We start from the raw sequence: 15,394 nt of genomic DNA on the forward strand, positions 1-15,394 counted from the left end.
CGTCACACGTTTTGCATGAGTTGCACATAGCATGGAATCTTCAAACAACTGAACTATGTAATATTCAGCTGCCTGCATAGTAAAGTAATGCTCATGAACTTCAAGATATTATCATCTAATGATGGGCTTATAAACAATAAATCTGCTTAGCAGCAAATGGGAAACAAGTATTTCAGAGCGGTATAACAACGATTGACCACTAAGAAACACCATACTTGAAATGGGATTAAAGGTAACCATAAGAAAACTACTTTAACTCGCTCAAAAGACCTCTTGAAGTTACAAATTTCTTGAAAAGAGTATAGTGAGGAAAATTGTGTGTTAATGAAGGGTGAAGCTAAAAATAACCTAGTCAAACAGATATGAAGTGCACGCATAATGTACCTCCTGAAGTGCTTGTAAGGCTTCGGCTTGCCAGCGAGTGACTTCCGGGGCTAACCGATTGCTGATTTCTTTAACCTGAAAGAATATATAACCAATGAACATCTTATGTACAAACCTCAAACTACGGTCACCAACTGTGCGAAAAAGAACTTACTAAGCGTCACACGTTTTGCATGAGTTGCAAATAGCATGGAATCTTCAAACAACACTATGTAATATTCAGCAGCCTGCACAGTAGAGTTAGTGCGCATGAACTCCAAATATTTTCATCTAAACAAGGGCTCAAAAGCCACCAATCTACTTAGCAGCAAGAGGGCAACAAGCATTTCAGAGAGGTATAGTAAAGATTGACCACTAACAAACACCATGCTTGAAGATGGATTAAAGGTAACCATAAGAAAACTACTTTAACTGGCTCAAAAGACCTCTTTTGAAGTTATAAATTTCTTAAAAAGAGTATAGTGAGGAGTGAGGACATATTGCGTGTTTATGAAGGGTGAAGCTAAATTTAACCTAGTCAAACAGATATGAAGTGCAGGCATAATGTACCTCCTGAAGTGCTTGTAAGGCTTCGGCCTGCCAGCAAGTGACTTCCGGGGCTAACCGATTGCTGATTTCTTTAACCTGAAAGAATATATAACCAATGAACATCTTAGTACAATCCTCAAACTATGGTCACCAATTGTGCGAAAAAGAACCACAAAGTGTTAGGGAAGAGCGGTCAAAAGTTGGCCAAAGTTGCATATATTCTGTTGAAATCGATCAAAATCAGTCATAAACAATCAAAGTCATAGTTGGTTAACCCGGACTAGTCCCTACAAGGTCTTGACCGACTTAGTCCATAACTAAGACTTTTACAACCTTGAGTGAGTATATTTCGTGACTTTGCTCTTTAAAGTTATTAAAATTATGCTTTTCTTTTGCTTCACAGGAGATTAGTCTAAACATGAAATCAAATTTATTTACAACATACACATATCGAAATTTATCATTGGTAACCATCCACGTATATAGACGCACAATCTAAACATAAATAACCACAAAATATACAATATTAACTGAACTTTTTACAGTGTATTAACACAAGAGTAAATGAGTCTCAGAAATGTTACAGTTCGAATAAAGGGAGCCGCAGGAATAAGAAGTTTAACATTCTTCTGTAAACGTCGAATCTGTTGTAGAGCTCGAGTCCCAGGCTTAAAACGATACGGCCTTTTGCTTTCTTTTACTCTTGAACATACATGCCAAAATTATCCCATTCACATTTATCACAATGTATATACATATATACATATTTACATATATACACATATACATATATTTTATATCTACATACAGAAAACAGCAAAATGTATCAAAAATTAAAATAATACAGTACTCACTTTCTGGTTTCTTTTTAGGACTTTTTCTTGGTGACTGAAATGTGAATATAAATTGAAACTAAACTACAGAGCTGTTAGGTATGAACTTAATGTTGTGGTTGCATTAGGTGCTGCAGCAGCTGCTGCTGCAAAATTAGAAATGAAACAAAATTAGGGTTTTTGAAGAGAAATAAAAAAAGGGAAAGGGGGAAATGTGAACAGATCATGATTAGGAATTGAGATAAAAAGGAGAGATTAACCAACCGAATTTGCGTTTTGATGAACTTCGTTTAGCACTTTTTTTAGTTCTCGCCATTTTTTGATTTTGAAATTGGTTGCTTCTTGCTGTTGTTGTTTCAAATAACACGTGTCATGTTAGCGTGTGTTGACTTTGTTAATCCATCCGGCTGTTCTCGGTAGCCCACTGGAGCCTGACGAAACACCATCACTCATTTCCCCACAGCATGCCAGGCCCGATAAACGAACCTGCATTGTCATTTTTTCAATCTTCGCATGCGCGGGACTAAGGGATCATTTGGGCCCGGTAAGAATGATTTTTGATCCAATTATTTGGAAAATTCTCACCTAGTTGGAATCGAACCTCACCTCCCCTAAGAGAGAGTGAATCATTCACCACTAGGCTATTGGCCCATTATTTGCTTCTTGCTGTTAGTGATAAACTGTAATAAAAACTTACAGAAGAGTTTTTATCTTCATTTTTCCTTGAAACGAATAAAGAGTAATTCATTGATGTGTCGTTGATCAATAAAAGTTACTACAAATATCTAGATATTCAAAATGTATAATCATAATCACAAAATCACTGTTGCAAAAGACCCGTCTAAAACAGTTGAGACTGTTTGGTGACTACCTCGTCTCGTCTCGAAAAAAACTGTCTAATATGACCGTTAGCGGTCAAATTTCGGGTCAAAGTTGAAAAAAAATCGGGTCAAAGTCTTTCATAATTCGAAAAAGCTAGAAAGTCGGTAAAATCGGTCAAATTTGTCGTATTTTAGTTTAAACTTTTTGTATTAAACTAGTTGTGGAGCACTCGCTTCGCGCCGGAAGCTCCGTTTTGAATGCGAGTTAAAAAAAGTCTTGATCTATTTTGTAAAAACGAATTTTTTCCGATATCTAACATTGAAGGGTTGTTCCTTTTGCGAAAGTTGCTTCTTTTAGCGTTCTTTTTTTTTTTTTTTAAAGTTAGTTGATCTATTTTGTAAAAAAAATGTTTTTCGACATCTTTTGGTAGCATTTAATGGTTGTTCCTTTTATGAAAGTTGTCTCTTTTATCGTTGAGGAAAAAAAAAAAGGTAGTTTGATTTTTTTGTAAAAAGAATTTTTTTCGACATCTTTTGGTAACATTGAAGGGTTTGTTCTTTTACGAAAGTTGCTTCTTTTATCGTTGGAGACAAAAAAAAAAGGTGAAATGACGAAAATACCCCTGGTTACTATTGATGAATAGTGCTACATGGTTTTGTCTTTTAGATAGTATAGTAATGAACGCCGATAGCGATTATGGGTAACAATTAGTCAATTAAAGTTTTTAACTTTAATATATATATATATATATATATATATATATATATATATATATATATATATATATATACTCGTATTTAAAAGTCAACTTTGGTCAACGTCCATCTCTACCTTTTTAAGACCCGGCCGTCTCGACCCCGTCTCACGTCTTTTGCAACCTTATTCATAATCATTACTATTCCCTACTCTCAACTTAAAACGCAATGTAATTAGGGTTTCTTTTTAATATTTCACTTTATACATATAAGACAAAAAATATAAAAAATAAGAGTAAAAAATTGTAAAATAAATAAAGTACAAAGAGATGATAACTATGTAATTTTTGTTTAGAAACTATTAAATTGAAACGGAGAGAGTACTATCTTTAAATTTATAAATAATTAAATATTATTGTTTGAATGCAATTGGTGATTTAGTTGTTTACGAGTCTTCGAAGCCGATTCGGTGTTGAAGTTTCAATTATATGATCACATGTTTGTGTCAAATAATTTGTACATGTTCAAGTAAGAGATTGTAACTGAGTGAAGTTTTATTGGACTGATTAAATAGATCGCATGATCTATCAATCAGACATGTAGTCGGACTCAATTTGTAACACTTGTAGATCGTTTGACTAAATTGCGCCGTTGATTCTTATGGTTTGCACAAAATTGCATGGTTTGGACAAAAGTTTGTTTTCGCCTTCGTTGGTCCGCGTAGTTTGAAAATTGAACCCGGTTGGTCCGCCTCCCAAACGTCCGTTTAATTTGAACCGTTAACTTAACCATGTGTGTGGTACATGAGGGTATTTCCGTCCATTGGTTCATCAGGACCAACCGTGCATCTTTGAGAATTTTCCTATTCCTACTTCATCTTCTTCCAAAAATAAACACCCAAAATAAAAAACCCCTAAATTCAAGAACCCTAATTATTTTCATATCCTACAATCATTCAAAAAATGTAAGTTCTTTGCTTATACTTATTGATAATCCTCAAACCAAAAATAATTTTCATCATAACGTCACCTGCATATCAAAATTAATTCCAAACAAACCCATTTGTCACACAAATCCATTCACAAATACATATATACACCGATTAACAAACATGAATATATATAAATCCATTAACAAATACAAATAGGCATCGATTTATTTTCAGAACTCAATTTATTACTCAATTAAACTTCTGCCAAGTTCCATTCTTTACCATCCAACTCTTTTAAACTCAAAAGTCCTAAAAAATTCCGGCGGTGGTGGTGAGTACTTTTATTCCGGCGAAAGTGGTGGTGGTGATGAAAGATCCGATGGCGGCGTGGTGAATCAAGATGAAAACGAGATGAGTTAGTTACGGCGAAAGTGGTGGTGGTGATGAAATATCCGGCGGCGGCGGTGGTAAATCAAGATGAAAACCAAGACGTGAATCACTATGATGGTTGAAATTGATTTTTGGGGTTTTATTTTGAATCTGATGATATGGTTTTTATTTTATGATGAAATTGATTGATTTTGGCTTTGAAATTGATTTTTGGTTGAAATTTATTTTTGGGGTTATATTTTTATGATGGTTTATATCTTATGAATCTTTTTTTTTGAAAGGCAAGATAAGTATGATGAGGTTTTTAGTTTAAGATGAAATTTTTAATTTTTATTTGCAAGTTAGGTTATTTTGGATGGATATGAATATATTGGGGTTTGATTTTATTTTGGGGAAAAAGATAAAAAAGAATAGGAAAGTTTCAGAAAGAATACGCGGTTGGTCCCTGTTTAAAAAGACTGAAATACCCTCATGTGAGAAGCATGTGACACGCCCTAACGACTATATTTAAACGGACGTTTGGGAGGGGGACCAATCGGGTTCAATTTTCAAACCAGGTGGACCAACGAAGGCGAAAATAAACTTTTGTCCAAACCATGCAATTTTGTGCAAACCACAAGGACCAACGGCGCAATTTAGTCAGATCGTTTAGATCTACTTTTATTTAAATTCTTGTTTTTCGTAAAAAAAATTATGTATTATTAATAAAATCAATATTTATTATAACTAGGCATTCATGTTTTTGTACTTCTATAAATTTAGTCTTTTTAAACAAATAAATGTAACTGTAATTGAATACTATTAATGATTATTTCTAATTATTTTGATTTTTATATATTTACATAATATACTCGTTAAAAAATATAAATTTTTAATTACTTTTACAAGTATATATAACTTTTTTTTTGTTTCTTCTACAAATAATAATAGAGAATGAAGATAAAGATGATGATATGATGTTGATCAAGAAATTATACAAATATTTATATTTTTAAATGTCTAATATTTACTATTTTAAAAAATTTAAACAATAAACTTCTATTAATAAATCAATACTTATTCTTATATACTACTATTTGACCATTCCAAACCATGACATCATTCATTACTGCTACATCAGCGCCACACCAATTTTCACTCTCAATTTTCTCCTCATCTTTATTAATAAATCATCACTTATTCTATTAATAAATCAATACTTTTTCTTATTCTTATATACTACTATTTGACCATTATAAAAATAAGTTTATTGCTTGGGCCCAAGCCAGAGGCCGATCGGCTATGGAGTAAGAAGTGGGCTAAGTGTAACGTCTGGATATTACATGGTAATTAGGGTCTAATTCCATTCACTATCACAACCCTGCACAAAATTGATCGTTCTTTTTCTTTCCTTTAATGCTTTTAAAAGTTACAATCATGATAGGGTTCAAGTATACTAATTGTGTAATATGATTTATTAAGTATAGAAAAGACACAGAAGGTACAAATATCAACATAACAGTTACAATGGTACACGATGAGTGATATCGCTCAAATTATACACATATTACATCGCGATATTGGTTCTTTATTGTCGTTTATTTGAGGAAATGTGAAGACTCTGGTGATTAATTAAGATAAAATGATGAATATAGCTCCAGAGGTCTTTGGGTTGATGTTTTGGTTGTTTCTGGCAGAATATTGGTTATATTTGAGCTTAGGGTATGTTTGGACGCGAGAAATTGAAGTTTTACTGAGTCTGGAGCTGATCCCGGCCGCAACTAGTGGAGTCCCGGCCGTAATACATTGACAGAAGTTGAAGAAATCGAAATCAGGTGGATCACGGTCGCGATACAAGGATCGCGATCGCGATGGCTTTTGAGGATCCCGGTCGCGATGTGTAGCGACCCGACAAAATCTGTGACGACCCGGAAATTTTCGACTAAATTTAAACTTAATCTTTATATGGTTTCGACATGATAAGCAAAGTCGACTTAGTTGAATCTCAAAAATATTTGAACTATTTATATGGATTTAGTTAATCCTTGACTATGCCCGACGATTCACGAACGATTGTATAAATATGTAAGTATATACATATACATATATATATATATATATATATATATATATATATATATATATATATATATATATATATATATATATATATATATATATATATATATATATATATATATATATATATATAAAAGTATAAATATAATGTTGTGAATTAATAGAATACACTTTAATCAATTTTGAAATTTAAAAAAAAAATAATAATAAACAAAATAATTAGGTTATTATTAAAATAAATATATAAAAATCTATATATAATATTATTACGAATCTATATAAGAGAAATATATATATATATATATATATATATATATATATATATATATATATATATATATATATGATTTCTATACATAGTTAATGTTATATGTATATTGTAATATATATATATATATATATATATATATATATATATATATATATATATATATATATATATATATATATATATATATATATATTAAATATTATATATATGTTATTATATAGATATCATGATTAATGATATGTAATATTAAGTTTAATTACGGGTTGAAAATATAATTAAATATAACTGTTACAGTTACTTTTAATATTAATATCAGTATTAGTATTATTAATCCTATTATTATTATTATTATTATTATTATTTATATAATTAAAATTCTAATAATTGTAAAGTATGTTTATCAAAACAAAAGTTAAAAATAAAATTATTATTATAAGAATGAATAAAATTATAATTTAATATTATTAGTAATTAAAATTATCATTATTAACAAGATCACTAAAAATCATCATTTTTAACTAAAATTATCATTATCATTATTATTTTTATTACTTTTATTATTATCATTATCATAATTTTTATTATTAAATATAGTTATCATTAATAATATTATTGTTTCTATTATTATTATTATTAACATTTTTTTTATTTATTACTAATAGTATTAATAGTATTATTAATTTTTACATATTATTATATTTAGTATATTTATTAATTATTATTATAAATAATATATATGGAACCAGATTCACGTGTATATCATTATCAGAATATATTTTTTTCTTTGAATTTCCGTTTACTTGTGAGAACCTGTCGATGCACAATCCATTCATTATATAGGAATTGATCATTTATTTTTTTATTTACTCGATCACCACCATCATTATCAATTACACACTGCGATCCCTTGTTGATTACTGGAAAAATCAAACTGAAGTTAAAGACACAAGTTCATCTCCTCTGTTCGTTTATACTCAAAGCAACAATTCAAAATCGAACGAAACCTCAAAATCTAAAAATGCAGAATTGTTAGGAATTACCTATTTAATCTATCTGTAAGATTTCAAGTCCCAATTTCTTATATCGAGTTTTAATTTCGGAGTCAAAGTTTTAAAGAAAAAAAAGTCAAATTTTGTTCTATGATTGAATTGAAGATTTATATGATGTTTCTGTTATAATTAATAATCTCAAAAATTTCTATGAACGTTTTACTATATACTTCATGAAGGATTTGAGGTCTCAAAACGTACCATTTATGAAATCAATTTTTTTTCCTTTAAACCGTCGAACAGCAAGAACAGATGGGTTCTGTTTTTTTTTTTTTTTTTTTTCTTTTGTTTTCTAATAATTCAAACATTAGAATGGAATATTTCTGGGTCAAATACAAGATTTAAATTTATCAAATAGATTAATCGATGGGATAATCGGTTTTCTGTTCGTTTGGTTTTGAATTGAAGATTCAAAAAGAAGATGAATCAGATACGGGTTAAATGAAATACAAATGGGTTATAAAACAGAAAAATGGATCGGTTCAGTTGGTTGGGTGTTTGATGGGTGATCGAGAGGTCTCGGGTTCGATCCCTGCCAGGGTCACTAAATTTTTTTAGGCCGAATTTTTATGAGGTAGTCTTTCTTCCTTTATTATTATTATTATTATTATTATTATTATTATTATTATTATTATTATTATTATTATTATTATTATTATTATTATTATTATTATTAATATTGTTATTGTTATTGTTATTATTAATTGTTGTTAGTATTATATTGAAATTTATAGTATGATTACCATTATTATTATTTTAGTTATTAATAAGTAATATCACCATTACTATTATTATTATTATTATTATTATTATTATTATTAGTCTTACATGTATTATTAATATAGTTATTATTGTTAATTTTATCATTTAAGTATTATTACTATTATTATGATTATTATTGTTATTATCACACTTACCATTTTTGTTATTATTATTATTATCATTAAGAATTAGAATTATTATTAGTATTAGTATTATTAATAAGTATTATGAAAATTAGTTATTACTATTATTATCGCTAAAACAAGTAGTAGTTACTAATTATTATTATTGTTATTACTAATATCATTATCAAAATAAGTATTATTATTAAGTAATATGATTATTAATATTATCATTATTAATATCAAAAACTACCTTTTTAAGCAGATAAATATTTTGTACATAAAAATATACTCATTACATATACTATAATCATATTAAAATTTCACATAACTATATACATCAAATCTACTAATATTATTTATATAAATACTTACAAATAACAAACTATCAATTTTTAAATATAATATTAAATAATTATGTATATAAATATGGATATATTAATATCACTATAAAAATATTAACCAATATGATTATATGCACAAATTAAACATACATAATATATAAAGTAAAGATATAATAAGTAAATTTATTCAGTTACGATTGTATGTTTTAATATATATATACAAATGATATAGGTTCGTGAATTCGAGGCCAATCCTGCATTGTTCAGTATCGTCGTATGAATATTTTTACTACAAAATATTGTACCGTGAGTTTCATTTGCTCCCTTTTTAAATGCTTTTGCAATATATATTTTTGGGACCGAGAATACATGCGCTGCTTTTATAAATGTTTGACGAAATAGGCACAAGTACTTAAAACTACATTCTATGGCTGGATTATTAAACCAAATATGCCCCTTTTTAGTCTGATAATCTAAGAATTAGGGAACAGACACCCTAATTGACGGGAATCCTAAAGATAGATCTATTGGGCCCAACAAGCCCCATCCAAAGTACTGAATGCTTTAGTACTTCGAATTTATCATGTCCGAAGGGAGTCCCGAAATGATGGGGATATTCTATATGCATCTTGTTAAGGTCGGTTACCATGTGTTCACCATATGAATGATTTTTATCTCTATGCAGTTTGTGAAATGCCTGATATAAGAATGGTGTTTATGAAAAATGAAATCTTGTGGTCTATTATATTATTGGAAATGATTATTTATGATAAACTAATGAACTCACCAACCTTTTGGTTGACACTTTAAAGCATGTTTATTCTCAGGTATGAAAGAAATCTTCCGCTGTGCATTAGCTCATTCTAGAGATATTACTTGGAGTCTGTGATGACCCGGAAATTTCTGATCAAATTTAAACTTAATCTTTGTATGATCAACATTTCTGACGCGATAAGCAAAGTCTGTAAAACTGAATCTCAAAATTTTTGAACTACTTTCATATATTCAAATACCTTTCGGTTGTTCTCGACGATTCATGAACAATTATATGTATGTGTATATATATATATATATATATATATATATATATATATATATATATATATATATATATGTACAAGTAAAAAACGACTTTCCTACAGTAAAACACTATTTGCTACAGTAAAAATGACTTTTCTACAGTAAAACACTATTTGCTACAGTAAACACTATTTGCTAAAGTGAAACCGTACTTTGCTACAGTGCTACAGTGAAAACGAGACAAGAAGAAGGCGATCCCTTCCATCCACCCCATTGCCCTCTTGGCGAAGAACCTGAAGCACTTACCGGCGAACCAGTTCGAGACACCATTTTCTCTCTCATCTCCAGAGTATCTCGTCACGATAATATACTATCTCAAATTCTGGATCTTATTCATCCGCTCGTCCGAACCGCCAAGCATCCCGGTGTAGTAGAAGAAGTCAACGAGCTTCGCGCTTGGGTAGTGGCTTTGGAGAATATGGTGCAAAGGTTACAAGCACCAGCAGTATCACCGGCATCAACAATACCACCATCATCAACACCAACAGTACCATCACCACCACCACCATCAACATCCGCATCCCACACCTCAACATCACAATCTGTACCTCGAACATCAACGTCATACACCCCATAGATACCAAGGAATACCAACAACAATAAACGATGAAGTATTGATTCATAACTTCACCGAAGAAATATTCTGCAGAGAATATGTAGTGTCAAAAAGGTTTAGAGATTACTTATTCTAGTTCTATTTGTAAACCAGATGAATGAGCAAATAGAAATGATGAAATAAAACCCTGATCGGAATGGTGCACGATTTACAAGCTAGATCTGTTAGCAGCAGCACCGTCAGTACCATCAGCATCGTCAGCATCAGCAGCATCTACAACAACCACAAGCTCCGCCAGATCCATAATCACTGCAAACATCATCACTAATCAACAACGCGTATATTTATATCAACGAGTTATGAAATATTAACTCATTCCCTCTGAAGAATTTATATGTATATCTTATATATATTTTAAAACCATCATAAATGTTTTCGTACTAAGCTATTAAGTATGAATTAAAAAAGGGTAAATACTACTCGGTTAAATTCATATTACTAATATGCTATGATGTACATCCTTCGTTAACAACTTAATCTTCGTTAACTATAATCTCTGTTTCAATCCAAAGAATTCCGTTTCATAATAAACCAAGTATATTATTCAATAATATGGTTGATTTTACACTTTCATCTTAGATGCACTCGAAACTTTCTAGAAAACATCATTTGCACCTTGCGAAGTTTGCAAGAATTCCACGAATATCAACACCCTTCACCAAGGAATATCAATAAGAATAAATAATGAAGTATTGATTTCATTAGCGAAATACTCCGCAAAGATTATGTAATCTTTAATATTTTAGAGATTATTCATTTCTAATTCAAGCCGAAAATCAAATGAGCTTAATATGATATTAACTCATTAAATCTGTATTACATCTGAAGAAAATATACATACATATATTTTCATAAAAACGGTAATAAAAATTCTTTTGTACAAAGTATTAATTGTGAAATCTTTAACGGGTAGGTAATACTCGGGAAATATATAAGTTCACAATTAATATGTTATACTGTACATTCTTCAACTTTGATTCAAAAATTATTAACAATGCTCGCAATGATATACAATCGTTTTCATACAATTTCGATTACATATTAACGGATCAGAATCCAAGTCATAACTCTGAACCGGTGACATCATTCTTAGATCTCGACATCTTTCAAAGCTATATTTTGACTTCAAAACTGTGCAAGATCCTTTAGCGTTGTTTTTACCGAAAATAATCTTGTAATCCTTTTCAAAGTATCCAGTTTTATCACACTTCCAACCAACTTCGACTTTTCATATTAGCCTTATTGTGACTTTGATATATACGTTCTTGTTACTGGGAAACCTTTCATGTTCCACCACATTAGCAGTAAATTTACCAACAACTCCATTGATCTTTGACCTTCCGAAAAATCATTATATTCATTGAAACCCTATATGTACTCATCCACATCTTGTAACAATAATTGCCATATCAACTACCGAGAATTAGCAATCAGTATTTCGAATATCACAGCAATTCTACATCAACAGCTATATATACATATAATGTCTATCTTCTAGACTTACATACTTCGAATGTGAAGTTTCTGAAAAACATCCCAAACTATGAACTAGTTCTCTGAAATTGGAACAATGCTGATGAAGCAGCAAAAACTGTAAACGACCTTAACAGTCAAAAGTTTAATGATAAAGAATAGTATGGTGGTAAAGCTGAGAAAAAGAGAAGGTTTGGAACTGGAAAACGGATTGAGCAAAGTATGAAGGAGGCTGTGGATAAATCACAAAGACTGAACCTGCCTTCAAAGAATCCAAATGATTTAGTGTCTGCTGAAATCCTTAGTAAATACCTTGATCTTTACTTTAAAACCATTGCGGACAATATTCTTCATCATCATCATTATCTTAAATATTCTAAGATATCATCATATCTTTCATTATAAATATCCTCGATATTTCTGAAGATATTTTCATAACCATTCTTATTTGAAATTATTCATCTCTTCGCGCTATCTGTGTTATAACATAAAAGAAACTATTTTAGTTTCTAACATCTGAAAAATTTGAAAAAATTTAATGTTTTGAAGTAGTGTTGGGAACTGAAGCATGAATTAGTATAATATAATGACACTTGATCAACGTGATTATATTACAGTAAGTCATGCTGAGTTTCTAATGGAACGTGATAAGGGTTCACAGATTCCACCCTCATCATGTGCCATGTTACACGACTCTTACATTCTAATCTCTAAACATATCAAGAAAATATTTTTCTTGATGATTCGGTCTTTTCCAGATATTCTGGTAATTTGACAAATCAAGATCGTGTCATTACAATTTCTTTCTTAGAACGTTAGTATTGTTTATCCAAAATTTCATACCTACGAATTCTGAACCATTATTCGCTTGACTTAAAGTCGGGAAGAGAAAACAAAAGCATGAAGCTCCGAAATATAAAGGAGATTATAAGCCCGATAACAACCCCGAAATTTACAAACCGTGTATATCAATGCATATAACAATATAAAAACACGGGAGAATGAAAAACACTACAACCCCAAGGTAATGGTAGAAGAAAATAACTTCCTCCGGTGGTAGATGAAAAAGAAGAATGACAGATATGAAAGTTAGGAGTATATCAAGAATCAGAACTGGATGAAGCATTTTCACAATCTTTTGAAAGTATGAATTAAGGAAGAAGATGTAGGAGTGATGAAAATAATGAAACGGAAGTGGTTAATTTATAGCAAAATATCAGACATAGCAATCGAGGCAGATTACGCATTTAATCAAAGGAAATCTTAATTTCCTTAAAATCCGAAGAATCAAATCTTATTTAGATTATGAAGATTTTCATTTCCTTAAATTCCGGAAATCAATCGTTACTACGTCAAGAGATAAGACGCATCTCTATTCTCCATTTCACTCGATTACGATAACTTCTCTCATACGCTTCGAGTAATTGGATTGCTTTATCCATATTATTCAACGGTGATAAAACTCTATTTATCGACTCATATACGTCATGAAAACATTTTTATTGTTAGCCATGACGACCTCACTCAAATTTCGGGACGAAATTTCTTTAACGGGTAGGTACTGTGATGACCCGGAAATTTCTGATCAAATTTAAACTTAATCTTTGTATGATCAACATTTCTGACGTGATAAGCAAAGTCTGTAAAACTGAATCTCAAAATTTTTGAACTACTTTCATATATTCAAATACCTTTCGGTTGTTCTCGACGATTCATGAACAATTATATGTATGTATATATATATATATATATATATATATATATATATATATATATATATATATATGTGTGTACAAGTAAAAAACGACTTTCCTACAGTAAAACACTATTTACTACAGTAAAAATGACTTTGCTACAGTAAAACACTATTTGCTACAGTAAAACAATATTTGCTACAGTGAAACCGTACTTTGCTATAGTGCTACAGTGAAAATGACTTTACTACAGTGAAACCGTACTTTGCTACAGTGCTACAGTGAAAACGACTTGCTACAGTGAAACCGTACTTTGCTACATTGCTACAGTACACTATTTGCTACAGTAAACACTATTTGCTACGGTAAAACACTATTTGCTACAGTACGCTATTTGATGTCGACGAACTAGCAAACAAAAACGGATAAGGCGGCCATGCGATCGCATGGCAAAAACACTGAAAACTCATGCGATCGCATGAGGTACTGTAGCAGACCACATACTATAAAAGCTCGATCTGGTCTCCACATACTATTATTATTATTATTATTATTATTATTATTATTATTATTATTGTTATTATTATTATTATTGTTATTATTATTATTATTATTATTAAGATTAATATTATTATTATTAATCTTATTATAATATTATTATTAGTAGTATATATACATAAAATACTACGACGAGGTTATGAGCGTGTCACCTTCAAAATGGGTTTTTGAGCGGGATAGAGCTAAGGAAATTATGGGTTATTGCCAAGGAGGTTATGGGTAATGTTTGAGGGTATATTTGTGAATCAAATCTAGTGTTTATCATCTCTGTTGCGTCTACGTACTTTCCTACAATATTGAATCTCAATATTGATACGTAAGCATTCACATCTTATCTTTTATATATTAATTGTGTATCCATGTCTAGTGCTCGAGTATATATGTTTATGCATGCTTGTATGCTAAATTTTGTCGTTAAACAGTTTATGATGAATCACGAATTTAATATATATATTACTGATAAAAGGTATATGATATGCATGTTTTTGGAAAGCTGGCGAAAAATCAGTAACTTTTCATTTAGAAATCACGAAATTTCGATGAACGAATTAAAAGATATGAGCAACTGAATTATGATCAACGTTAATTGAAATTGCTTTTGAATCTGCAATTAAGATTTAAACAACTTGTTTACGAGATTGATAAAATGGATTTTTAAATATTACCAGCCGAGTAAATGAATCCTTATTTAAGGCACGTCTCGTTTTGTTGAACAATTGTCAAAATTGACTGTTTTATCATGTTTTAAAGCCTTATAAAAACTATAGACTAATTTTACAAGAAT

At 30.1% G+C, this 15,394-nt stretch overlaps 1 protein-coding gene across 1 annotated transcript; it reads right to left on the reverse strand.

Moving 5' to 3' along the window:
- Window positions 1–12: 12 nt before the first annotated feature.
- Window positions 13–2,061, reverse strand: LOC139859618 (histone H3-like centromeric protein CENH3). The gene is made up of 7 exons (XM_071848397.1): window positions 2,010–2,061; window positions 1,834–1,891; window positions 1,497–1,614; window positions 934–1,008; window positions 539–611; window positions 385–459; window positions 13–72 (listed from the first exon to the last, which is right to left on the reverse strand). The coding sequence occupies exons 1-6, from the start codon at window positions 2,059–2,061 to the stop codon at window positions 455–457; spliced, it is 381 nt and encodes a 126-aa protein (XP_071704498.1). The 3' UTR covers window positions 13–72; window positions 385–454.
- Window positions 2,062–15,394: the final 13,333 nt, after the last annotated feature.

This window comes from Rutidosis leptorrhynchoides, chromosome 7 (assembly GCF_046630445.1).
Source record: "Rutidosis leptorrhynchoides isolate AG116_Rl617_1_P2 chromosome 7, CSIRO_AGI_Rlap_v1, whole genome shotgun sequence".
Classification (NCBI taxonomy): Eukaryota; Viridiplantae; Streptophyta; class Magnoliopsida; order Asterales; family Asteraceae; genus Rutidosis; species Rutidosis leptorrhynchoides.